Source organism: Columba livia, chromosome 3, assembly GCF_036013475.1.
Source record: "Columba livia isolate bColLiv1 breed racing homer chromosome 3, bColLiv1.pat.W.v2, whole genome shotgun sequence".
In the NCBI taxonomy this organism is placed as follows: Eukaryota; Metazoa; Chordata; class Aves; order Columbiformes; family Columbidae; genus Columba; species Columba livia.
This window is the reverse complement of record NC_088604.1, coordinates 49,088,633-49,115,793: the sequence shown is the minus strand read 5'-3', so window position 1 is coordinate 49,115,793 and position 27,161 is coordinate 49,088,633. Positions and strand designations below refer to the sequence as shown.

Below are 27,161 nucleotides of genomic sequence, written 5' to 3'. Positions count from 1 at the left end.
CTACCCAAAGGAATTGATTGCATAGTGAGAAAACTGGTTAGCAGGACTCTGCTTGCATATCATCTTGAGGACTTGCCTGCTATGCAGTTTAGAGCAAAACAATAATTCAAAGTATTTTCTCCACAGGGAGATTGGAGGACGGGTTCTCACGGTGGAAACTAGACTTCCAAATGACCTGCTCGAGTTTGAGGGGGACTTTTCATTAGAAGGACTACGACTCTGGAAAACTGCGTTTTCAGCCATGACAGAAGGTCCTAGACCAGGATCTCCTCCGCGTTATGGTCACTCTACTGTTAATAAAAGAGAAAGCAATAGCCATAAAACTAGTGAAGATAAAAAAATAGTCATAATGCCATGCAAGTGTGCTCCAAGCCAACAGCAAGTTCAGATATGGCTTCATGCCAAAGAAGAGTATGAACATTTCAAGAAATTGCCTAAGAATCGTCCTGCTGAGCTGGAAAAGGCAACTGAGAGTTTCAGCTCTACAGTATTGTCTGAAGAGAAGTCTATAGAAGTAGTAGTAAAAGCAGATAAAGATTTAAATTTATCTAGCCTGGAAGATGAAAGACCTGTTGTGCCTACAAAGAATTCTCCTGCTTCTGTGGCAGAAACTACAAAAACACAAACCAAGGAAACACGTGATAAGTCTATAAGCACTATAGGAACTTCTATAAATACTGAAAATGACACAAACTCTAATAAAAGTCCATCTGAAAGCAAGACACTTATTACTTCAACACTAGAACATGATAAGGAGGAGGAGGATGAAGATTATTATGTTAATTACAGTTCACCAGATTCTCCAGTACTTCCTCCTTGGCAGCAAGTAGCATCTCCAGATCCCAAGCAGTCCAATTTAGAAGACACAGAGTGGGAAAGTCAGGATATTATTTTGTCTTCTGTGGAAGGAAACGATGAAGCACCTGTTGGAAGTGCACAAAACTCTCCGTCCACCCAAGAGGACGTTAGGACATCCTTTGACATGTCTCCATTTCCAGTTAATGAAGATCTTGGAAATTCTGAATCCATTTGCCTACATAGTACACCCATTGTGCAGAGAAAAAATCATGATGGAGTACCTGAAGTTCCTGGTTTTACTCCGTTATCCACAGGTAAATCCATTAAGTGATTCTCATGTCACACAAAAATATTTTCTGAATATGATAATTATATTTCTTTCGACATAATGAGAAAATAATTACGTCTCCATGAAAATATGTTTAAAACTACTTTTGAAAGGAAAAGGCCTGTGCATTATTGTTAAAGTAACTATTGAATTATGTAAAAAGTCTAGAAGCAGAACACCCTTTGGCTTCCTGATTACCTCTAGTATCTGGAGTGCTGATTAAAAACTTAAATCTTTTTGGTTATATTGCTTGTATTTGTCCAAACATAAATGTGTGAGTAATATTGCAGTGTTCAAGATGATAATCATGTGAGGTATGTGAACTTACTGGCCTTGTACTATACATTCCTACATGTCCATAAATATCAAATTTTAATAGTTGTGCTTTGGATTGGACAGAGAATAAAGTTTTGTTTGTTTATATATATAATACTTGTTTATAATGTTAACCAAATGCCTCCAGCATGTTGTTTAATGTCTAGACCATATTATTGAGGCTAAGCTGTTTTGCACTCATGTATGTTTACAGAAGCAAAAGCCCAGAAACTGAGCCACAAGAGGGGAAATAATACTGATGGTCTTCGAAGGATACTTCTAACCACACAAATGAAGGTAAATTACGATTTTATGTGCGGGTGTATTTTTATTATGCTACACACACACACTTCCGTTCTGTGTTGTTTTTTTCTTTTGCTGTTAAAATCTAGAAAATACATTTGAAATGGTAGGATGCAATTGCTGTAGAATCAGTGTGCACTTAAAGTTTGGAATAGGAAATCAGTTTAGTTTGCAGGGGGGAGAAAATGTTGGATATTGAGAATGTCTTCTGTGTTTTAGGGTAGTGTTTCACTAAACATTAAAGATACACTGTGTAAGGACGTTGGTTTGCTCTTTTAGTTACAACATCCTTTTAAAGTTTTATTGTGGTGTCCATTTTACATATATATATATGTGTGTATATATACACAGACCTATAATTGTGTCTATGTATATATACACAGACATGTATAATTATGTGTGTGTGTATCAGTTTTCAGACAAGGTTCAAAGTGTTTTCTGAAAATAACGTAGGCAATGAATGGCGTCAGACTCAGTGTTTTCCCTAAGTAGTGCTGGTGCTCCACATGTTGGAAACTGAATGGGTGGGCTAGGTGCATGACTAAAATCACCCAATAGCCTTTTCTTTTATTCTCAACATACTGGTATTCATTCAGTTCAAGTGGGTACTTAAGTGTGTACCCTTAATTCAGTGCCTTAAAAAGTGGTGGCTGAAGAGGGTTTTGATGAATTGTTGGTCAAAAGAGAATAGGGATTTGCTGGTTCCCCTGTCCTCAGGCTTCTAAGAAAGCAAATACGTGTGGTTTTGGAGGGTTGTCGTTAGGGGTTGTTTTTTTTTAAGTATTTCAAACTGCCTCTTGCTTTACTACAAGATTTCATTAAAATTATTCCTTAAAGGCAAAAAGATAGAACTGTTGTTTCCCTGTTGAAAAATGACATGAAGAGATAATGAAAGCTGCTTTTTTTAGCAATTGTAGTGTAGCATTTGCATTTTCATTGATAAATTTGTGTTTAATATTGCATACGAATTTAGCAACCTGTAATTTTTTCAGTATTATACTGTGCTTTTTTTTTTGCTTTTTTTCCCCTCCCAATAAGAATCAATTTGCTGCCCTTGGCGTTCCAAAGAAAGAGACTTCTCAGATTGAAGGACCATCTTTAAATAACACTTACGGTTTTAAAGTCAGTGTGGAAAACCTGCAGGAAGCAAAATCTTTACATGAGGTAACTTACTGTTTTGTTTTATGAAATGATACATTTATCAGAGCAGTTTTATAATGGCAGAGTCTTTTCCTCCTTGGTCTCTGCCTAACTTAATATTAATCAGTGTGTGATGCATGCAGCTCTAAGCAGTTGCTCTACTAGTTTCAGTTTGATGTCCAAGTGCCTTCATTTAATAATATCGAACTAAATTTCATAGTATTTTTGTTGAGAAGGTGGTAAACCTTCCTTTAAAAAATAGAAATAAGGAAAAGGTCAGAAGGAAGAAATAGTTATGTTTTATATAAAAACATTACTGAAAAAGCTACTTGAGCTTAACTATCATGGATTGCTTCCTTAAGAAACAAGACATCTGGCATCATTCAGTTGGGCCCTCCCAGTATCGCTGCATGTTCCCTTCTGAACCTTTTGGCCGGTTTCTACTACATTTAACAACATGGTACAAGTCTCAAAGAGTGTCTCTACATATTTCATGCAGATGAGTGGTTGGTCTGGGAAGGGAGATCAAACTTGATGCTGGAGAAAGGGCTGCAGTGTGAATACAGTCCAGCTGTGTTGGGCTGCTGATTGGCCAGCCTGCATGTGCATGCTCCCTGACAGTCACCACAGCTGTGGCTTGGAATCAGCTTTTGACCAATTTACAGATGACATGGGAAGACAGAAGTTTTATGTGCTGAGTACATGACATAGGAAAAGCCACAAGAAACTAATAATTTTGCAGGAAATAGAGCAGAGCTTTGATACTAAAATTTCATTTTGGTGGTGGCTGTAATGATTTAGGATACAAATCTAGAGGAAATCAGGCTGCCTCCAACTGGCCCATTAGTCCATAACAGAGCAATAACATTGCATTGAAACAGTATTAAATACTACAGTATTTATCGTAGAGTCAAAACCATACAATACACAGGGATTAGCATTTTCTCAAATGCAAACCATTCTGCAAAAATCTTTATCAACATGATGTAGAAGTTCATTAATGCAAGTGAAGGGAAACTTAAATAATACTCTGTATCTTCCTGTAAGTGACTTAGTCTTCATGCTTGTTTGCACATCTTTGGTGAGGGAGGGAAAAGAAATGAAAGACCAACAGTGATTCTTTGTTCTGGATCAGTCTGAAACTTAATTCAGCTCCATATGCAAAGCTCTTTGAAAATATTACAGGAACTTACAGTTATAGAAGTTGAGCATTTCTGCTTGTTTGTATTTTCTGCTTTTGGTAGAAGATAGTACCCAGAAACAAGTATTAAATTTTAACAATTAAGTATAAAAATGCATTAAGTGATTAATCTTTTTTTGTAAGATAATGTTTTTTGCAAAAAAATGAGATCCAGAGATGCATGTTTAATCACTTCTATCAATTTTCAGTTATGACCTCTTAGTTACAATGTAATATAACCATATAAATGTCTGCAATGAGTTCATTTGCACTAATAATCTCTTCTTTATTTTTCAGAAGAAAGCTCCAAAACATACTAATTTGTTGTATTTATTTGTTAATAGGTCCAACACCTTACCCTCATCAGTATGGAGTTACATGCTCGAACCAGACGAGATTTGGAACCAGACCCAGAGTTTGATCCGATCTGTGCTTTATTCTATTGCATCTCATCAGACACAGCACTGCCAAATACTGATAAAAAAGAAATCACTGGTGCCATAGTGATTGATAGCAACTGGACACTCTCAAGCCAAGGTTCTTATTTCTTTTTTCTTAACATATTTTACAAAAATGCTTATTTCATAGTAATCAAACAGTAGCAAGCAAAATATAATCGAGTATCTATATTACTATTTAGCTCATTTAATTTTGTCTTGTTGACTGTTGGATGAATGGCCATATTAAACATAGAGTTTTCCTGCTTATATCTTCTAAAGAACTACTGCAAGGGCTGTAAACCACAAATAACATACACATGTGCAAAGTATCTCTGTTTGCGTACTTGTGGACAAGCTCCTGCAGCGTTCTAAAAGTATAAAGAGGAAAACCTGCCTTTAGTTTCCTACTCAAGTTGCTGGATAGCTACAAGTAGAAAATGTTAAAAGCGAGACAGTATGTTTTATATTTTACTTAAGGGTTATTTTTGTGGTTTTATCTGATCCTCTTAGGATCCAAACAGGGACCCTTATTCTATTGTACCTTTTTGGCTTTGTTTAGACCAGTGATACTCAACCTGTGGCTCTAGAGCCGGATGTGGCTCTTCATGGCCCTACAGGCGGCTCTCGCAATGTAGGCGTCTGATCGGCGCTCCACTCTATCAGGCAGCGCGGGGAGCACTGAGCAAATGGACCAGCAGAGTGGGAGTCGCTGAAGTTCCCCCTCCCATAGGGGGAAAGAAAAGGAGCTGCTGGGATCCCCCCACAGGTAAGAGTAGAGATCACCTCCCGCCCAGCAGCTGTGGGGCAGAATGGGGAGAAACTCGCCCTTTTGCCCCTTCTACCCCTCCACCCCACTCCTTCCTAGCAGCCAGAAGGGGCTGAAGACAGAATGCTGCTGGGAGAGAGGATGCTGATGTATCATGTCGTGATGTATCAATATGTGATGATGTTGAGGCAGCATCACCACACATTGAAGTGTCATGATGGAAAAAAAAAATAAAAAAAAAAAAATCACACTGTTAATACTTGATTTTTATGGTGCTCTACAACTCCTTTTAACAAAGAAGTGGCTCTCCAGCTGTTAAAGGTTGAGTACCACTGGTTTAGGCTAGTAAAACAGACAAACTAAAAATTTTTAAAAGTTCTCTTTCTTTCAGGGTTTCTTTGGCTTTGTGAATGTGTATTAAACCACAAAATACTGTCTAAAATTAAGTGTGGGCGAAAACCTACCAAAAATAAATTTAGCATTAAGGCAACAGCTCCTTCTTTTACCACTTTATTTTTCAAAGCATTGTAGATATTATATCATGTTAAGCTAAGTTTTTATTATTCTCAGTGAAGTTTATTCTATATTACTGTATGCTTGTTACCACCTTTTAAAAATTATCTCCATTACCATACTGAGATTTTCCACAGTATAGCCACAACGGTTCCCTAGGTGTGTGCCACTGATAAATTATCAAGAAAAAACTCTTGTAAAGAGGTCCAATGTTTTGAAAAACCAAAGGTTCTGATCTGGTTTTGTTAGTGAAATAAAGTTATATGTTTAAATGTTATTGTGACATTCCTTGCTTTAATAGTTGCATGCTGTCAATATTTTCTTGTCTAGAACTCTTTGAGTTCTCTGTGGAATGACTTGACATTAAGATACATCGTTTTTCCCCCTTTTTTGTATTATTATTGCTTTGTAAGTTACAGTACTCACCTTATTTCTGAAAGCACACTTTTTTAATTCTCAGGATTTTAAGAATGTGTCAGAGTAGAATGCCTTTTAAAAACTCCAGATTGTTGCCTTAATCAGAAATATTACTATCTGTTGTATAGAGAAAAATGAAAGGATAGAGTATGTGTTGCATATTATTCATTTAAAGAGGGATTTTTTTATACAGAAAGCAAGTGCTGAGGTCCTACATGCATACAAATTTAGCTATTATTCACACATTATCAATCTAGACACTCTTAATGTGCAGTAAGTGAGCAGTTGCTTGTGTTTTTCCATTTCTGTTAGTAAGTTTAAGTGTTTTTTAAGAAGTGCACCGAAAAAAGAACTATGTTATGTTATGTAGCATTTTCATTCTTCAAAGTGTTTTGCAAAGCACTATGCAAAGCTAGCAATTAAAATATATATTATCCATGGAAACACTGTGTGAGCTGTCTTATGGTTCTTTAATTTTTCTTACTCAGAACTAATTTTCTAATACCTGCGCTCTTGTACATGTAAAATGCTGAAATTTGTCTTGAATCAGATTTATTTATATCTGATTATTTGTAAAATATTACCACTATGGTACAATTGTACAAAGTGAAAAAAACAATCTTTTCCATCCAAGAGAAGAAAATAAATCCATGGAATTAATTGTAATAATAACAACGTGTGCTAAAGATAGTAGGTTGTATTCCATATTTCTTTTTAGTTGTATGTTTTATTCTAAAGCGATATTTTTGACTGAAGTTGTGGAATTCCTTCTAAATTGTAATTATTTTTTCTTTTTACTTTATTTTCTAGGTAGCAGAGACCAAGCCCCCTTGCTCACAAGATCTGGAGTTACAGGACTACAAGTCAGTTACGCTACTGATGAAAGAGCTCTTTTCCAGGAAGTAGTGAATATTGTAAAAAGGTAGCATATCTGTACGTTCTGCTTTTATTTTTCAGGCTTGGTACAGCAGATTTAGTTCCTTCATCCCTTGCCAGTCTCTCAAATACTGATATTTTTTTTTTGGTCATTGTTGTTGTTTCCCTCAAAGGCTTATTTCTAGAGTGGACAAGCATGGTGGTCTTTAAAATAAAAATATTTTTTGCTTTTCCTTTTCTCTGACAGCAAGAACATTCAGATCCTCTTAAGCAGCTGAGTTACAGTCTTGAAACTAATCAGCCATATAAGTAATCTTCTTTAACATACAACCTTTCCTGTTAATCCCAGAATTCATTACACATCTCTCTCTGAAACACTTAGAACAGTAGATATTAACAGTGGTGAAAGCTATAGAAAACCCCCAAGATGGGAAGAATTTTTCTAGCGACTCTGAGGCAAGACAGAAAAAAACCTGCGTGATACTGAAACTGCTATGGACAGATCAAAATAAACAGTAGTTGAAAAATCCGTTTCCTTCATTATTTTTGTCTTCTCTGAATGGAAATTCTCTGCTCTATCAGATTTGGAAAACTGCTGGTTTTCCCCATCTCCACCAAGGCTGGAAAGCCTGCTTGATAGCCCTCTCAGCTGGTGAGTAGGTGGAACCACAGACGTCTCTCCAGGCCCTACTGTCAGAGGTGCAAAGCTGTCAAATTGCAAGGAAAAAATAAACAGATTTAAACTGTGAGTCACGCTGCTGGAATAGAGGCACAAGAAAAAAATGTGTACTAGGCAGAGTACATTCGCAATTCTTTCTCTCTCCAACCAGAAAACCTCTGATGAGAAAGACATTGACCAACCCCATGAAGGCAGAATACAAAAACAGTTGCTGAATGCAACCAACACAGGGTGGGTCCTGACAGAGCAGCAGATTCCTGTTCAGAGAAGACAAAATTCAGGTAAGGAACATAATTTTATTTTTCTCTTTCTTGGAAATCTAGTGCTCCATCAAACTTAGGAATATTACTGGAATGAGAAGCTGCCAGTAAATGAATAATTCTCCACCAGTTGTGTGGAAGTTTAAAAAGTGACAGTACATAAAGAGTACGGGAGAGAGAACGCAGCAGTTAGAAGATATATTTATCGCTGAAGAACAGAAGTTGTCTACATCTGGACATATTGAAGGCATTATGGAATGAAAAAAAGCATGCAGTTTCTGTAGTACTTCAAGATGGAATGTGCCAGTCACCAGATTGCTGAGAAATGTCTTCTTAAGAGATCTTCTCTTCCAACACTGTACTAGCATGCCTTTTTGACTCAACAACTTTATCTTCAAAGACTGAGTTATTTGACTTGTATTCCTGGAAGATAAAAGATTCGATCTATTAATGGAGAGGCAGATTGCTGTCATCATCTTAGCCTGCTTCCCCCCCCTGCTCTGTGCAGTATCACCTGAGAGTACAGCAGAAGTCTGATTCCTTAACAAATATGTTTTTAAAACTTTGACCACATCTACAGCTTGCAGTTCTTTTCTCCCTCTGTTTTCTGTAGCCTAGGCAAAATAGAAGAAGAAATTTTGCTGGAGTAGATGTTTTATATTTCTTAAGCACTTGATTAAAAAGTAGTGGACTGCAAAAATCTTCCTCAATGGGAAATTAACAAGCACGCAGCTTTAAAGAAAACTTTCAATATCAGGAATTATTTTTTTAAAACAATCTTCTGTTGCTGTTTAAGAAACATTACCACTTGGCATTCATGGAGCAAAACTCAACCTCACCCTTATTTATCAGCAGAGGACCATATCAGTATCTTATATGCTGATGTATGCATCAGGCTAGAGATTAATAGGTTCTTGTGACCAAATAGCATGCCCAACATGACTGCAGCTTGCTTTTGGTTCACGTTCTTGGCCTCTTTAGCTGTTGGAGGGAAGGCTGAAAGACTGAAATTCTGAATTCCTGGCACAATGAATGACACATCTGTTCAGTCTTGATTGTCAGTACCAGGCAGACTTTGTCAAGTTGTTGGCGTACTGAACTGAGGGTATCCCAGCTACGGGAGGAATTGTCTTATGCAGTCCAACTGAAGAATTCTTGATCTCATTTCTAATCATTCTCTTAGTAGTTGGCCTAATTCTTGCTCTTGTTTCATATATATGAAATTGCAGAACACACTCATTTGTTTCAAGTTCCAGCCTTCTACTTCTTTGTTTAGGCCTTTTGTTTTTATTCTATTCTGGCCACTGAAAATTAGAAATCATTGATTCTGTCACTTTGCGTCAATAGATACAAACTCTGATAGAGCAAGAGAAATCTTGACTGCTGTTCTCAGCACACAGATGAAGGAAAGGTGGTTCCTGGGAAATGTATCACTCCTTGCAATACTTGTAGCTCATCAGTCTCTTTCTCCATCAGAAACCTGCAAGCGTTTTGTCTTCGAACAAATGACTCAGGGTATCAACAGAAATATTCTTTATAATGTGCTGGTTGATATTGAGGGACACAGTTGCGAAGCAGAGAGTGAAAAATTACTGAAGTTTTAATGGTTGCTGGCGTTCTGTTCTTGGGCTGCACCACTAGTCTTCTGTCATTTAAGAGTGTTTCCCAAATCTAACTTTTTACAGCAAAGTTAAAGCTACTCTGTTACATCTTCACTGGACATGAGTATTGCTCCAGAAATTTCACTGGAATTGATTACTGGATTCAGTTATACCTTCACTGTGAAGTTTTTCACCATGTGTTGATCTGAATAACCACAGTAAGATTAACATGTGTTTCAATCTAGACATCTGTAAAGTAAATACCAGGTTAAATGTTCTTCTGTGAAATTAGTAGATGTTGTTTCTGAGTAAGTCAGGGCAGCTGGCAAATGAAAATAAGTCATCTTGGTGTCTGCAGACCAGAAGACGATCTGTTTGTTTCTCTGGAATTGTGGTCCGTGATTTCATCTATGCTGAAAACGAGCAGATTTGTCCAAATATTGAGAGGAATAAGCACTTTGATTTCTAGGAGATTACTACTGAGAGTGATTCAGCTGCAAAATGGGAGTACTTACAAGTGTGAGTACCAAAATCTGTGTAGAGACAGCTAAAAGAGAGCACATCATTGTAAAAGGAATTTGAGAATTCTCTTCAATTCTAAAAGGTAATGAAATACTGAGCTGCTTGGGGGTTGAAAGACAGGGAACAATTTGAAAGCAAGAGCCATAGAGGTGAGTTTGGAGTAGGAAGGGAAGAATAAACATGGACTTGCAACAAAGAAAAGTATAATTAAAGTGTTTCTTGGTACCCTGACAACTGCCTTAGAGTTTGAGAGGAAGCTTTACCTACATAGGTCCAATTTTCCCTTCTTTGGTAACCTGTCCTCTGGCTACATACAAAAAAATAGGACTTCAGCTCAAAACTGGCATAGAACAGCTGAGGAATAACCTCCTTTCCATCCTGTCCAGCCAGTGTGGATGACCTACAAGCCCAGAGAGCCAAGTTGTAGGCTCTTCAGAATTGTCAGAAAGGTTATTGTTGTTTATTTTTTTTTCTAGAAATGGAGCCTGTACCTATATTGCTACCCCTAAGGATTCTGTCATGCTGCCTGAACAGCATTCTTGAATAGATCCTCTCTTTATCGTAAGGTGTCAGCTGCAATGAGCTGGGAGAAAAATTGGGAGAATCTGTATTCTTGATAAGTAAAACAGAACCACCTATCTGTCTGAACCTGAAGGCAGAAAAAAAGAGTAAACACATTCACATAGCTCCACAAACCAGTCAGTGCAACATGCAGGAAAACTGGCTGTTTGAGGAAGAGGAAGGGAATGCTACAAGAATGTTTGTCTTGGAGATTTTAAAACCACAGGAAAAACAGACATACCCAAGCCTGATGGAGCAATGGATTCCCATGAAAGAGAAATTAAATGTCTGGGCCTCTCCTTCATTTTTAAGGCAAATTCTGCCTCTCTTCTGTAAGTGCAAATACTACCAGATTAAAAAAAAAGGGCTGGTCTTGCAGACGTGTGAGGAGTAAAATTTGGGGAATTCATGTGGGAATGCACAATCCCTATCTCCGTGACGCTCAGAGGATGTGGAAACAGGATGTACTTGGAAAAAATAAAGTAGCAAATTTGCTGCTACTTGAGGCTCACCAGCTGCCCACAGCTCTTTGTCCCCATGGAAGTTGTTTCCGATGAAAGTATAAAAATGGAGTATGAAGTTGTAAGACTTTTCTTAAAGATTTTTGAGGTTAAAACATTTGTAAATTAATTACTTGTTAATTCTTAACATTTACACATTTTTTATTATGTTTTTCTTGTAGAGTATGATGTTAATCAATTTTTTGTATTGGTTACAATGCATTATATTTGTTCCTGTGTAAATACCCTAGCAACATTTTCTTTTTAAAATAGAGCTGTGTTAATCAAACCTTCTTTTCCCAGGCCAATATCATCTTCTGTGATGTTTTCCTGTAGAAATCTTTCCTTAATGTCCTCTATCAACTTTATGGATTTTTATTGTGCAAAGCATACTGGAAAAAATGTTTTCAGAGATTTTAGTTTTCTGTTTGAGTAACCAAGAATTCTGCTGCCATGCACAGTTACTGCTTTTGTCTGTATCATAGGTCTGGCCTAATTCCACACACACACCCCCACCCCTTTTTCTTTTGATTTTTAGCTGGAAGCAAAATAGCGGTCAGGAAAACCAGACACATGTTAGAAGGGAAGGTGTAACTGCGAGCTTTAGTAGTCATTCATGAAATTGTCAAATGAGAAAGAGGAAGAAATGGTATAACAGCACATACAACTTAGCTGGGAAGGAAAATAATTGCATTTCTTCTCTCTGCAGCATGTTATGAGTTGAATGCTAATGCTGTCGTCTTTAAATCCTACCAGTATAAATGCTGCTTTTCATCTTTGCGGAGGGACTGGCAATAGCATGCAAAGCAATATCAGTGCCCATCCTTTTAACAAAAGAGCGCTATGTTGGCAGGCACGCCTCTTATTCCTGGCGTGTTAGTCCTAGCCAGCAGCTTTCAAATATCAGTATTACAACTTACTAGTTTCTTGCAGGTGTAAAAGCTGGTCTCATTACAATTTCTTTTAATAAAACAGCTTAAACTGATGATGAAGACCAACTGGATAGTATACTGTTCAAATTAGGAGAAGAGAGGATGATGAAAAACATAGAACTTGTCCTCTCCTTATCTCACAGCCTGTCATCTTTTTGGTACCACATGAAAAGGGGAGAAAGAAAGCAATAGAGAGACAGACTTCGGTTGAGCTCACGTCAGATAAACCTTGGGCTTACCTGTTCTTTTTCCCATTTGGAATAATGTTATCTTTTAGCTCCAGGTATCTCTTCTTCTCTGATAGCAAAAAGAATACTAAAGGGGATCTCAACAAGTGACACACTGGTCCATTGGTACAGCTTATACATGCAATTGGGCTGCAGGAGAGGGCACTTCTGCTCCATAGATTGAGACAGAGTTGATCATCAAGGAAATAAGAAGCAAGAAACAGCAGCACCTCATGTTAGATGCAAGAAATCTGATGGGTCTGTTAAACCTGTCGTATAAGGTAGATCTTATGTCTACTGTAGTGCAGGATTTTGGGGTCCGAAGTGTTGTCCTGTAGAAAGGAGTTCTAGTCAATTACAGTCTTATTGTTTTTTCCTTCAAAGATATACACTTAGCCAAAAATTATTTTGGTTGTAAAGTCAAGAAAAATACGTAAGCATCCCTGAATTTTTTAATACTAATGGTAGTCTTTTGTGCATATAGGTTGTGAATGCATATACTGCAGGATCTGAGAAACTCAGTTCCTGGTGGTGTGTTTATCATTTTTCATGCTTTCAGAAGGATACCTCTTGAATCTAAGTTTTAAATATGGGAAACCAGACTAGGGGACTACGTTTACAGGGAATTTACAGTAGGGTTTGCATTTACCATTTGCTAGCTACTCTGCCTTGATTTTCCATGTAGGTAGCTTTGTATGAGAGTCGTTTGGCAAAATTAGACATCTAAATTTCATTGTCAGTGTCTGAGTAGCTACCCTCGTCCTCATGTATGTTAAACAGAAAGAACAGGATCTCATAATGCAAGAGGTAGCTAAAATGTAAGGAATAGTTCACCCAAAGAGGTGTTCTTTTTACAATGACAATAAAGAGACCAACTTAGAAAACTTGAGATGCCAAAATTTGTTGAAATGAGACCTTCTCCTTAATGCATATGCAGAGTCTAGTTGGGAAGAAAATGCAGAGTAAGGAACGCACTGTCAAGTGATACCCTATGACTCAGCTATGTGCCATCATAGGCAATCCCTAATGGCCTATACAAGCAAGACTGAGTTCAAAACTACCACGCTGATTTTTTTAAAAAATCTTTTGAGTGATAAACTTTCCAATCTGCATGTGAATTTACATTAAATTTTGTTAAATTATGTAATATTTAAGTTGCCTGCATTTTCTTGTATAAATAGATTGCATCTATCTGAAAATATCATAAACTTATGTCTTGTCCTATAAAACATCTTCACATGTGAAGGATACTCGAGAATCAGTTCCTGAGATTATACGCGTATGGTTTACAGAGGTTGTTTTATTAGTTAGCTTAAAAGAGAATAGTAAGATTAACTCAAGAATTGATGAAATGTTGGATTCAGTTGCAATACAGATAGGGGTATTTGCAGTAGTAATGTAGTAGCCTACTGAAATTTGCTCAAGTAGGAAGCAAAGGAGGTAATGCACTACTTGGGGAAGGAAAAACCCAAAGCAACTGTCCTTCGTCACAGGTGGTAGCTGCCAATATAGTTAGGGCAACATGCTACTTCCAAACAATATGATTCTGTTCAGAACAGGCTTGAAAGAGCAAGCAGATTCCTGGCATAATGAATATTGTTTTGTGTACCACATAAGCAGTTCTTCACAAGTTTCTCATTCACGTTTACATCTGTCATGGAACCCATCTGCATAGTGTCTTGCCTTGTGTAAAATCTCCACGTATTTTCCATTTTGAATTATGTGAAACCAGTTTTCAAATATGAACATAAATTACTACTTCTGTAAGATTTTCGTTCATTTTAAATAATCCATAGTGTTTTGCAACATGCTAGGACCAGAATAGTTTAGCTGCAAGAATTAAAGTGAAAATATGTTAATATTTTTTAACATTTATTCTATGACTCTATAAACCATTACATAATTCCTTTTTATTTCAAAGTTTAGATGGAGCTATTCATACTTTTGGAACCTCACTTGGCAGTGATTGTATTTTGTGCAGCAAGTGGTCATAACTCTTTCTGACACTGATTCTGTTGCTGGAAGGAACTGTAGGCTAGCTTCATTAGTTTGTCCATAAATTGTTCCAAGTAGCTTTGGATTTGTACCACTGGTAGAATAGGCTTCCAAAATGAGCAAATTTACTACTTCCATTTCAGATGGTTGCTTTCTGTCTTCAAGAACAAAGAATCATTCATTTGGCATTAACAGCAGATAGCAAAATACCCCCTAATGCAAAGTGCCAGTTCTTTTACTTTCTCTAGAATGCTAGAAATCAAAAACTTACTTTAGAGTCGTTTGCTTTAGCCAGAAGTTGTATCAAACCCATTCCTTCACAGGTAGAAGTGGTGAAAGGGATTTTTGCAACTTGTGCTGGCTGCTGCAAAAGCCCAAATTGTAATAATGAGATAGCCATGCTGAGTAAGAATATTCAAAAACTTTTCCTTTTAATTTTCACAAGAAGTCAGTGTCCATGGCAGAAGTGTGGAAAAGCTCTTTTCTGGAGCTATTCTCAGAGTAGTTAATACCTCAAGGTGAGTTGTCATCTGCCTTTGACTGGGACATGCAAGCAGAGAAGACACTTTTGCAGTGAAGTCTGAAGCTTCATTTGTAATGTCTGTGATACAACTTTAACTTAGGATTTGGGGAAGGGGAATTCTCCTGTCCAGTGTCAGAAAGTGTTGGCATGTTTTGATGCATTTAAGGATGCAAGAAGCACAGAGAGGTGCTTCATAGGAGGTGCTGTTCATAAGCCACGGCCTCTGCCTGCTTCTCCCATGAAATAAGGTCTACAAACCTGCATCCTGTTGTGGAGCTGAGCACAGGCTCTGGTACAGGACCTGCAGCCTGTCATCCAGTCCTCTACTGCCTGACAGCTGCCCTCTTGTCATTCAGCTGTACTGGATGCTGCCTGCTGGAACGCAAAACCGCTTATCTGAGTTGCATTGAAATAAGCAGCTATTCTTCCTAGTGAAGCTACCTTTCTCTTTTGACTATAAAACCAACAGGTATCTTGTGTTACTTTGGCCAGTCTCTTTCTGTCCAGCCCAAGAAAATCATTCTTAGGCTCTTCAGCCAAGTGACCAGAACATGACTTCTGGTTTTAATAGTGCCTGCTCAAAAGGTAGGTGATACAGGCTCCTCCGAGCTAACTCCTACCTGTGCTTTGACTTTGAAGCCACCTTGTTTGTCCTTCTGTCTAGTCAGCTTTTCTCTGAACCTGGTTGAAAGATGGGCAGTGACTGTGTCAGAAGGCAATTCTGACTTCTCTTTTTGTCATACCCACACCAGAAAAATTTTCCCCCTGGAGTGGAATACAGCATAAAATGAGTTGTTTTTGTGTATCTTATAGAAAGAAGGTTATCTTAAAGGAAGAGTTTTTTTAAATAGAATTTCTAGATAGTTGCTTTTCTCCATGCTTCGGTTTTGACAGCTCTCACTCAACTGCGGATTGAAACTTTCCCAATAAAGACTCACCATTTAGGACCAAAAGTGTCCTCTGATTATTATAAACTACACCGCAGTATGCATGACACAGTGTTATGTGCAAAACATTCAAGTAGCCTGGTAGCAAATTCTATTTCATAAAGAAAAAAAAAGTACAGCAGTTTGAGGACAGGGCATCTGTCTTGTGCCAGTTGCTAGGTTTCAGTTTATGCTCAATACAGCCTGATTCAATTGATAAAACCTGGTTAGACCTAGATTTTTATCTTTATTTCTAAAGACTGAAATAATAGAAGTATGTTAAAAAAAAAATCCAATTAAAATATTCCTTCTAAAATTTGTTTTCTCTTCCATGTTATTGAAAATCCTAAAAGATTGTCTGTTTTAAAGGTTGTCTCCTGGTCCAGATGCTGCTTTCATAGAAACCCATTGTGACCTCTTCTTTTTTAAACTCAGCATGATTAGAATGAAATCCTGTTTATAGCCTGTTCGTGGAAAATATTTTCTTAAATAATACGAAGCTCATTTTCCTTTTTCCCCTCCTCTCTAGATATGACCCAGACATTTTGTTAGGCTATGAAGTCCAGATGCATTCCTGGGGTTATCTCTTACAGAGGGCTGCTGCACTAAATGTTGATTTATGCCAGATGATATCTCGTGTGCCAGGTAAGTTATTGTGTAGGGTTTCAGTTTATTTCCAATAGAAACAAGTTAAAATTTATGAATAAATTTAAAAAATAAATACATAGTTATTTCTTCAGATGGACCTCTTTTTTTGTTGTTGCTGTTGTGTTGTTACAGGTGTAATCACACACACACAAATTTGAAATACCAATGAGATTCTGGTTTTCAGTGTTTTCTGAATTTTCAGTTTCCTTGTATATTCTACTTCTGGGTGTGTCCTGTATCCATAAGCTTAGACTCACTTTCAGGAGTCATGTGTGTTAAGTTTTCAGTTCTGGGAGATGCTTCTGCTGCCAAACCTTCTCTTGCTTCTCCTTGGCTTCAGTCCTGTGTTTATGTCATTCAGGGTATATACCATAATCGTTATTTGTGGAGTCTCTGGCTGGGATGCGAGGACATAAAGATAGCCCTTAGCAGCACTCATCCTGATCAGCAGCTCTGTAATAAAATTCTTGCTTTCAATAGCCGTTCTTGTACTGTGGGCAAATTTTACTGGCCCAAGTGATGATGCTTTCCTCCAGCATTCAGAAAAAGATCTGTTTAGGTTTTTCCCTTGAAAACCTCAGGAAAGTTATCCAGGAGAGTGGTAAGTCTAGTGTCTATACTTAGCCAATCAACAGAAGATATAATTCTGAAGAATGCAGTTAGTGAACAGCTAAATAAAGGTGTTGCACCCGAGAAGAGTCAAGATGACTTTGTAAAATTAAAAACTGTCTGAAAAATTTGTTGTAGCTCTTAGCAGTCATCAAGACGATGTGGAGATATGATTTTTAAAATTAAAAAAAAAAAAAATAAAACTGTTTCTGTTAGGGCTCTTGCCAAAGATCTCTACTGAAAATAAATAGCCATGAAATAAGAAGCGCTTTCCTGTGATTGTCCTATTAAAAACTTGATCCTGTTACTCTGTAACAGTTGAGAAAGCAGATGAGATGTTTGGAATTATGAGGTAAGGAAGATATAAATCAATAAAAGTAAATATAAAAATCTGTAGTTTGCTTGTACCTCCAATACTGAGGTCCTAGCCTCTTCATAACCTTTCCCCTGTCTAAATGTATATAGGAGAACTGGTAAAGATGAGAAGAATAATCCAAATGTGTCTTGTAATTTACTAAGTTAGGAATCCATAAGAGACAAAACTGTGTAAGGAAGGTAAAAGCCTATCAAATTGTGAGCAATTTCAAGGAAATATGGATTGCTTCTTTGTGGGCTTTTCCAATGCAAGAACCAGAAATCATCAAATGAAGCCAGCAAATGGCAGCTACAGAATAAGAGTTGATTTTTCAGCCCTGGGTTGTTGAGCTCGTAGGTTCATTGCCACAAGAAAGTACAAATCCTTAAAATGTATGTTGCTTTAAGAGGAGATAAATTCTTGGAAGAAAAATCCATTGGGAACTATTATATATGTTATAATAATGTCTGGCCGAGGAAGCCACAAGTGGTTAGAAGCTGGGAGAATTCTAGAGAGACTATGAATAGCTGCTTTAGCTGTTCTTGAAGTATCTGCTTTTGGGTACTTGAGCAAAGATGATATTGGGCTAGTTGCATCTTTGGGCTTACCCAGCATAGCAATAGCGTTTTTTATGTTGGCATCCTGTTTGCCTGGCCAGGAGAACATAATCATAGAATGTCCTGAGTTGGAAGAGCTATGTTAACACACTCCTTCCTTGAGGTTTGAATGTCTGTGCACTCTTCTGATGCCTTCAAAATCATCTGATGCTTTTCATACCTGTGACCTGTTTAGAAAAGGTCTGTGTTGTAGAGACCTCCCAGGGACAAGAAAAGATAAGAACAAATTTACATCTTCAGTTGAAACTTGTTGGCAACTGGACCTTACTTAATATATGAAAACAGGAATACATGGCAGTTTAAATATTAATTGGCCATCAAAGGTCATAAGTTTCCTTCTTCAGCACAAAGGTCTCAAATTTGTTCTTCAGGAATAATAAATAATTGCATGAAGCTTGTTGCTGAATTCCCCTGATAGCTCAAATTGAGACAATGTACTGGTTGCAATAATAATGCCTCTGGGTACAAGCTTCAGAGGTATTGAAGGATGTTCAGAAAAACTTTTGAGCCCTTCCACTTAAAGATTTGCAATGTCTTTGGTAAGAGGAATGGTAAGTGTTACAATCAAAGCTTTCTTAAACCTCTAAAGATTGCAGATGTCTGCTGCTCTACTTTAGAAGTATGGTTGAACAATCTTTTCAGTTTGGTACAGGTAGTTAATGTGCCTCTGCTTTCGTTCTCAAAGGCTGAGTCACAACTCTTGTCTTGCAGGACAGCTGTGTCTGCACTGTACTTGATGCAGAATCAGCACTTATATCCAAAAAGCACTTGCTAGTCCCCCAATGTAACAAGGTGGATGGATGATGGCAGAGCGGTGGATGTGGTCTACCTTGACTTCAGTAAAGCCTTTGACACAGTCTCCCACAGCATCCTCACAGCTAAGTTGAGGAGGTGTGGTCTGGACAATAGAGTAGTGAGGTGGGTTGCAAACTGGCTTAAGGAGAGAAGCCAGAGAGTGGTAGTCAATGGTGCGGAGTCTAGTTGGAGGCCAGTATCTAGTAGAGTGCCTCAGGGGTCAGTACTGGGGCCAATATTATTCAATATATTCATTAACGATTTAGACGAGGGAATAGAGTGTACTGTCAGCAAGTTTGCTGATGACACTAAGCTGGGAGGGGTGGCTGACACGCCAGAAGGCTGTGCTGCCATCCAGCGGGACCTGGACAGGCTGGAGAGTTGGGCAGGGAATAACCTAATGAAATTTAATAAGGGGAAAGTGTAGAGTCCTGCATCTGGGCAGGAACAACCCCAGGTTCCAGTATAGGTTGGGAAATTACATATTAGAGAGCAGTGTAGGGGAAAGGGACCTGGGGGTCCTGGTGGACGACAGGATGACCATGAGCCAGCACTGTGCCCTTGTGGCCAGGAAGGCCAATGGCATCCTGGGGTGTATTAGAAGGGGGGTGGCTAGTAGATCGAGAGAGGTCCTCCTTCCCCTCTACTCCGCCCTGGTGAGACCACATCTGGAATATTGTGTCCAATTCTGGGCCCCTCAGTTCCAGAAGGACAGGGAACTGCTGGAGAGGGTCCAGCATAGGGCAACAAAGATGATTAAGGGAATGGAGCACCTCCCTTATGAAGAAAGGCTGAGGGAGCTGGGTCTCTTTAGTTTGGAGAAGAGGAGACTAAGGGGGGACCTCATTAATGTTTATAAATATATAAAGGGTGAGTGCCATGAGGATGGAGCCAGGCTCTTCTCGGTGGCAAACAATGATAGGACAAGGGTTAATGGGATCAAGCTGGAACACAAGAGGTTCTGCTTAAATTTGAGAAAAAACTTCTTCTCAGTAAGGGTGCCAGAGCACTGCAACAGGCTGCCCAGGGGGGTTGTGGAGTCTCCTTCTCTGGAGACATTCAAAACCCACCTGGACATGTTCCTGTGCGACCTCACCTAGGCGTTCCTGCTCCAGCAGGGGGATTGGACTAGATGATCTTTTGAGGTCCCTTCAAATCCCAAACATACTGTGATACTGTGATCTTCATGACATAAGCTGTTGTTCAAGTCACTGGAATTGGGATCCACATAACAAGTTCCTCAAAGAAGGAAGGTTACTTCTCTCAGAACTGTATGGTTCTTATTAGTGATGTCCCTATGTATTTCACAGTTGGGCTTCCTTTCCTACAACTGTGAAGTCCCACACAACATTGGTTCAGTTCTAGTAAAGGAAACCAGGATTGTGGCCCTTAATGTCTTTGGACATAGAGTTGAAGTGGGTGTGCAGGACATAAGCATAATGTCCACAGCACTGGTAGTTGTACAGATGTTCTTGTGCCAGGTGGTAGATGCACACGCAGAAGTGGAATACGTAACACTTAAAATGTTTCTAAGAACTAGTGTTACTCTAAGGTAAGTAATTATTCTTTTTTGACTGAACTGCAGGAGAAAGAAAAAGTGTTGCTGCATGTGGGACTTTTTTTGCATCCAGACACGAAAAGAGAAATTGCTATTTTTCTTCCTTAAAAATCTGAAACAATAAGGAGGTTAAAAAGATGGTATGCATTTTCACAAAGTGTAGAAAAGGTCTGTTAAATTTTATCAAGGCTCTGTGATTTATTGATAAGGTCATTAAATGACAGGTAGGTTTTCTTAACCATATTTTGATTGACATGATACAGATTTGAAGGATCGGTGTACATAGTCTGTATTATGTTTCACAGCAGTTCTGCAGAATTTCAGGCAATTTTTACTTCTGTCTTCGAGAGTAAATATGCATCATGGTTGTTTGAGGAACTAATTGCTCAGTTCTGATCATTATTGCAAAATGTTGTGCAGCCACATGTCTACACTCTGTCCAAAATGTTCTGCTTTTTATTAGTAAGGTCACAGAGATATCTGATGAGTAGTAGCAGAGTACACAACAGTTGAAAAAGGTGTATGGATTTATAATTAAGGGAAAATTGCCTCCAAGTACCGTCTCTTCCATTAAACTAGTAAGAAGGAACAAGACCAGAGGATCAAATAGTAGTGTGTTTTCATATTGAATTTTAAACTGTGTTGTACATTTTTAACAATAACAAGGTAAACTCAGGAAAGAGTGCCAAAACTGTAGCCTGAAAAATAGACAGTTTGAAGAAACCTATAGCAAAAAGACTGTCTTCTCTTGTGTTGTAGTATTTCAAAGCATGGAAAAAAAAAAAACAAAACAAAATGGAAAAAAAAAAAAAAACAACAACAACAACAACAAATTGCAAAAGAGGGTATCATTCCTGTATTGTAGTCACCACTGTCCTATTAAAACATTGAGAGTGCTACTTCTGCCTCTGCATTTGTTCCTTCCTGTTTCCTTCTGTCTCTGTGCTATCCAGAACTCATGTCTACCTGCTCCCACTGCAGTGGGTTTGCTTTTACTGTATGAAAGGCGCTGAGTTTTCTCTCCCATGACCTGGTTCCAACTATATAAGATCATTACAAGTAAAGCCTTGAGTTATAAAATCTTTGGGGCAGAAATCACCCTGCAGTGCATTAATGTGTGTGTAGCGAGCTCTCAACATTCAGCTTTGCTTAACTGATATATTCGCTATGGATGCCATTTCAGTGAAGCCAAAGAAAGAGTTAACCTTCAGAGGGACATGCAAGAGCAGAAAAACCTGGGGGAGTTTTATTTAGAGATTGTGTGGAAGACTGGTAAATAAATAACCTTATGCAATTCGTAACAGCCTTTATGAATTCTTATTTTTCTAGAGAGCTCAAATTGCAAGAGACATAACTTGATGTGGTCTTGACTGTCCTATAGCTTGTCCTATATTCTCTTTTGATGTCTTTAGATGAAAAGAAAGAGAACAGATTCGCAGCTGAGCTGGATGAATATGGATCAGATACAATGAGTGAAATACATATTGTTGGGCGAATTATCTTAAATATTTGGAGAATGATGAGACATGAGGTAAAGTTTTTAAAAGGTTAATGTATTTGACTTACTGGGGGTTTTTTGTTACTGTAGACTTGGAAAATTTCATGTAACTTATGTAACTTTTTGTTCTTTCTTTGTACACCTTTGTAAATAGAGCAGTCTGCCACCTTGTGAGAATGGGTTTTGCATGTTGCAAAACCGTAAAATGCTGAAGCCTTTATCTTTCAGTTGTATTTCTTAATGATATTCCTTTGTGCATTCTGAGAACAACTTACCTGTTTTAGCAATTTGTCTAGTGTGCTGCTTTTATTAAATTAAATACTCAAACTTACTTTATGCTGTCAGACTTATTCATTATTTTGCTGTTTATGACCCTACATTTAATGCTCAGGTGGTTCAGTCTTTACAAATCTTGTTCTGAACAAATTTAGACCTGATCTTTGTGATCTACTTAATTCTACATATTCTTTTCAATTGATGAGGATATTCTTTCCTGACTTGTAAATAATTAGGGACTCCTAAGTATAAATATTTACCTTTTAAACAAAGAATACTAACAAAAGTTAATAAATTTAGTTGTTACAGTTTTTTAAAAGAGATTTCTTTAAATATGAAAGACAGTCATCCAAGTTGACACGTCCTCTGTATTTTTCTAGGTGAATCTAATGAACTACACTTTTGAAAACGTGGGCTTTCATGTTCTTCATCAACGTTTTCCTTTATTTACTTTTCGAGTTCTCTCTGATTGGTTTGATAATAAGGCAGATGTCTACAGGTAATGATCTACTAATATATATATGTTTATTTATTTATTTATTTTAAGGCCATGTTCTTAATATGGGATAGGTATAAGCCAAAATCAATCCAGGAGGAAATAATCAGTTTAGCTCAGGTACCAGAACTGTCTGTATGCAGCAACATGAGCTTATTCTGCTGTTCTGTTCTGTTGTGTAGTTGAACCCTCAGTATTTCATCTTTGTGTATTTTTCTGTTTAAGTTACACAAAAACAAAACAAATTTTCAGTTACAGTTTCAACGCACCTGAATAGATGTACTGTTTTGAAGTTCTGTAAAGTCTTTATTTTCCATATACTATTCTTCAGAAGGACTTTTATTGAACTGTCAGGTTTCTGATTTACTTCACAGTGCATATCACCCAAGCTAGGCTTAAAAATAGCATGTGAGATGTTGAAATGGTAACTGTAGCTGCTTAAAAATAACTTTGTATGGCATGTATTGCACTGGGCTTCACTCTTGGAGTGATTTGGTATTGTGCGATATGAACAATTCATAAAACTCAATAATACTCTGAAAGCCATTCGTGACACACATATAATTTCTGTGAAAGTTAAATACTTTTCAGCTAGGTCGAAACTTGGTTTAGTGCTGAAATTTTAAATTTGTATTCAGTGGGGATATTCTTAATACAGAAGGATGTTTCCACAAAACTGCACTTGGTTAAAAAGCCATGTAAACAAATTAAAAATAACTCTAGTTTCTGTTTCAGTAACCTTTAGAGTGGTAAGGAAAACAGGATATAGTATGTCATTGAGATGTGCCTTAAGTAGCTTGCCATGACAAATTTCTGTGTATATCTTTAGCATATGTAAGTGTGTGCTTATTTGTGCCACATTTTTGAAAGATCCGTATGAAAAATGTCCTAGGGGAAATTGTATTTGCTGGCTTGTAACAAGCTATGATAAAAATACCATTTTTTTAGTAGAAAGAGCAGTACTCTCCTGATTGCTTATAACAAGGCGTTCACTTTCACAGATGGAAAATGGTTGATCATTATGTTAGCCGGGTCCGTGGGAATCTCCAGTTGTTAGACAGACTGGATTTGATTGACAGAACAAGTGAAATGGCAAGACTTTTTGGCATTCAGTTCTTACATGTGTTAACAAGAGGCTCCCAGGTAAGATTTAGTTTTCCTTATACTTCACAAAAGCAAAATAGCCTTTACAAAATGTTTTAGTTCTTCAGTATCCTTTCAGTCAGTGCATGTATTTTCATAAGGTCACAGAAGACTGTTTTGCATAACATGAAATTGAAACATAAAGGGAATTCAGAAGCAGTAATGGTTAGTCCAAGAGATTAAAAATAGCTGTTGAAAATAGGGTGTCCCAAATGTAATCATACCAGTGATTCTCTTCTTCTGACTTTGGGAGCAGTAAGTTTTCTATTTGAGCTGTTATTTTTCATACTTAGATAAGTCTGAAAATGAACACTTTTAAAAACATTAAGAAATACAATTGAGTGTTTTTTAGAAAGATGAGATTCTGTTCTTCCAGGGCAGACAAAGCTGCATCAAATACGTTCTAAGTGACATTTCCTGTGAAACAGACCTCTGGGTGAGATTTGATGATAAGCCAGGGAGGGCACTGGCCTTATTAAGTGCATGTGTCATGCAAGGTGTATGTGGTTCTGTTATTTTGATACTAGCGTCAGAGGAAAAGGGAGCAAGACAGAGTGAGATTTAATACTAGTCTTTCTTTGAGACCCCAGCAGTCTCCAGTAATACCAGAGGCTTTCCTTGCCCAGGTTCTGATTGACTGGACTGACAAGACTGTTTTCATGGCTTCTCCTGAGCCCTGAACAGCAGCTGAAACGAGACAACTACTCTTACTCATGTGTCTGTTTTTCTCTTGTCATCTTTCTTCCTACCATCTTTCTATATTAATAGACGTTTAGCTGAGCTCACCAGGATTGATTACTTTGCCAACTTCTGTGGACAAAAAGACAACTTACACACTAATGTCCTAAGCAGACCAGCTTTGCCTTAAGCGAAGCAGAAATGGGAGTGTCTGAAGCTGCAGTTCACAGAATCACAGAATGTTAGGGATCGGAATGGACCTCCAAAGATCATCTAGTCCAATCCCCAACCCGTTCTTAAAATGTCACCACCTTTTTCCCTTTGCCTTCAGCTGCCTGTGTCATCTCTTGATACAGTGAAGGTTCTTGTCAGTCTTCCTGGTAGTGGCCCTATATTTTGGGGAGGGGGTGGCACTGGCAGCAGAACCATGGTGGCTGTCGATAGATATTTGCTAGTTTAGCTCCCTGATCCGGCTCACCGTGTTACCAGAAAAGTACTGCTGTCAGAGCAAGGGAAGAGAAATGCTCAGTTAGGCACAGGGAGGGTGGGACTGGCACACTGCCAACCCAGATATGCTTAAGCTGTGGTGATTGCAGCCCACAAAGACTGTTCTGCCTGTCATTTTTCTCAAATGGCTGCAAGTGGGAGAAAGCAACAGACACATGCTGTGTTTTCTATCCTGACTGTTCTTTTCTCTTTCCTTCTGTGAATGTATGTTTTGTTTCCATTAAAACTTTGTAGATCACAAAAATGGCATTTGCCACAATTCCCAGTCACCTCAAATATTTTTTTCGACTCAAAGGAATCATTACTACTTTTATGCAGGTACTTCTTTTCTCCTTAGTTGAAAAAGATATTAAAATGGAATAGTACTAACACATTCCAGATGTTTTAATTTTTTTTTTCATATTTTTTAATCTCTTATTAAGTTTTACAAGACCTGTTTTAAAGGTGACGTTTTTCTTTTGTTAATCTGTCTTGAGTATTTCATAGTAGACTGAACAAAGAGGAGATGGTCATAGGCATAAGGAGTATGGGTCCGATGACTGAAGAACTTGCTGAAACTAATAAAAAAACAACTTACACTAGCTCTTGGCAGACTCAGTCAGACACAAATTAGTGCTCAATTAGTGCAAGAAAGCAGCAACTTATGCTGTTGCAAAACTTTCAAACCCTAACCTGTTTGTAAGGTGGTGGGGTCTTGTTAAAGCTGATTCTGTACGTTCTTTTATAACATGAAAGTTAAAGAAATTACACCTAACCCATTCAGTGCAATGATTGAATATGCAGTGCGTCAGGCAGAGGGCTTTTGAATGGTGATTTAGTTACTTACAAAGCACAGTATTTTAGGATTATGTATGATTGTTCTTTTGATATTTGGGAATTTTCAGTCCTTTGCCACCCATGTATGTAATTTTCAGCTATTTTGTGTTTTTTTACCGTGAACGGACACAGTGAATACCTGGTTATTAGTGCTTTTAAAGCATTGAATAATACATAAATAAATAGGGCTGGTTTTTTTTCATGTTGCTGCCTCCTCATATGACATTTTATGAGGTACTGAACAAGGTGAAAGTTCTTAAACTTGTTATTATTTTATGCTTCTGTACTACTTGTGGGTGTCATCAGGAAGAAAGCTTCATACCCAGTGCAAAGCAGCAGACTTGTGAAATGGGCTGATTTAGTTTCTTCCCTTGGCTCTCTTGCTGCCAAGTACATTCTAGTTACTTCTCACAGTCAAAAGCTTGGGGGCACAATTATCAACTTACACAATTCACATGTCGTTGCTTTGTTTTCCCAGATGTTGAATCAAACTACTGTGCAGATTCCAATGGAAAATGGTCATCAACTGCGTGTTATACTTTGTTTTCTTCAATGTTCTGCAAGTCTCACAAAAATACAGTTTAGCAAATGCTTGTTCACTGACTGTAGCGTGGCCATAGATGTATGTTGTTGCAGCCTTTTGGATATATATTTTTTTAACCTGAGCTGGATGTTTATTTTTTCCAAAGCTAAAAATTAGAAGTATTTGATTTTTGATGATTAGGGCTAAATGATGAGGAGACACGTGGAAAAGTGTGACAGAAAATATACAATAAAAGTACGAGTATAACTATTTATTTTGGAAAACTATTTGTCCCTACTTTAAATTCGGGAAACATAAGTGCATATTCACATAGTTTTAGTGCACTCGTGCTTATTCTGCATTTTTGAAATTATAATGATTATATCCAAACTGTTTTGCAGTATCGTGTGGAGTCTATGATGCTGCGTATTGCAAAGCCAATGAATTATATTGCTGTGACACCCAGTGTCCAGCAGCGAGCTCAGATGAAAGCCCTACAATGTGTTCCCTTAATAATGGAGCCAGAATCCCGCTTCTACAGCAATGCTGTTCTTGTCTTGGATTTCCAGTCATTATATCCTTCCATTGTGATAGCATACAACTACTGTTATTCAACCTGCCTGGGACATGTTGAAAACTTAGGAAAGTAAGTTGCTATTCTTTTCTCTCTGACTTAGATTCCGTAGCGACTTGGGCATCTTTTCTAAAGTACTGATAAGCCTTGGTTGTCATTGGAAACAATGGGCATGTGGGAATAGTACTGTGTTCTGGTACACAGCAGAGATTATAAAGATCTACCATGTGGGTGTGTACATGTGTGTATACATAAACAGACACATA

At 37.8% G+C, this 27,161-nt stretch overlaps 1 protein-coding gene across 4 annotated transcripts in view; it reads left to right on the top strand.

Annotated features, from left to right (window-relative positions):
* REV3L (REV3 like, DNA directed polymerase zeta catalytic subunit) overlaps positions 1-27,161 on the top strand; it is a 122,192-nt gene that overhangs the window by 83,691 nt on the left and 11,340 nt on the right. For all 4 annotated transcript variants that reach the window (XM_021298199.2, XM_065056660.1, XM_065056659.1 and 1 more), the window contains 10 exons: positions 127-1,112; positions 1,656-1,738; positions 2,783-2,908; positions 4,409-4,601; positions 7,011-7,122; positions 16,332-16,447; positions 21,797-21,915; positions 22,539-22,657; positions 23,656-23,797; positions 26,723-26,967. In XM_021298199.2, coding sequence (XP_021153874.2) covers positions 127-1,112; positions 1,656-1,738; positions 2,783-2,908; positions 4,409-4,601; positions 7,011-7,122; positions 16,332-16,447; positions 21,797-21,915; positions 22,539-22,657; positions 23,656-23,797; positions 26,723-26,967 — 2,241 coding nt within the window. The remainder of the gene's footprint in view (positions 1-126; positions 1,113-1,655; positions 1,739-2,782; positions 2,909-4,408; positions 4,602-7,010; positions 7,123-16,331; positions 16,448-21,796; positions 21,916-22,538; positions 22,658-23,655; positions 23,798-26,722; positions 26,968-27,161) is intronic.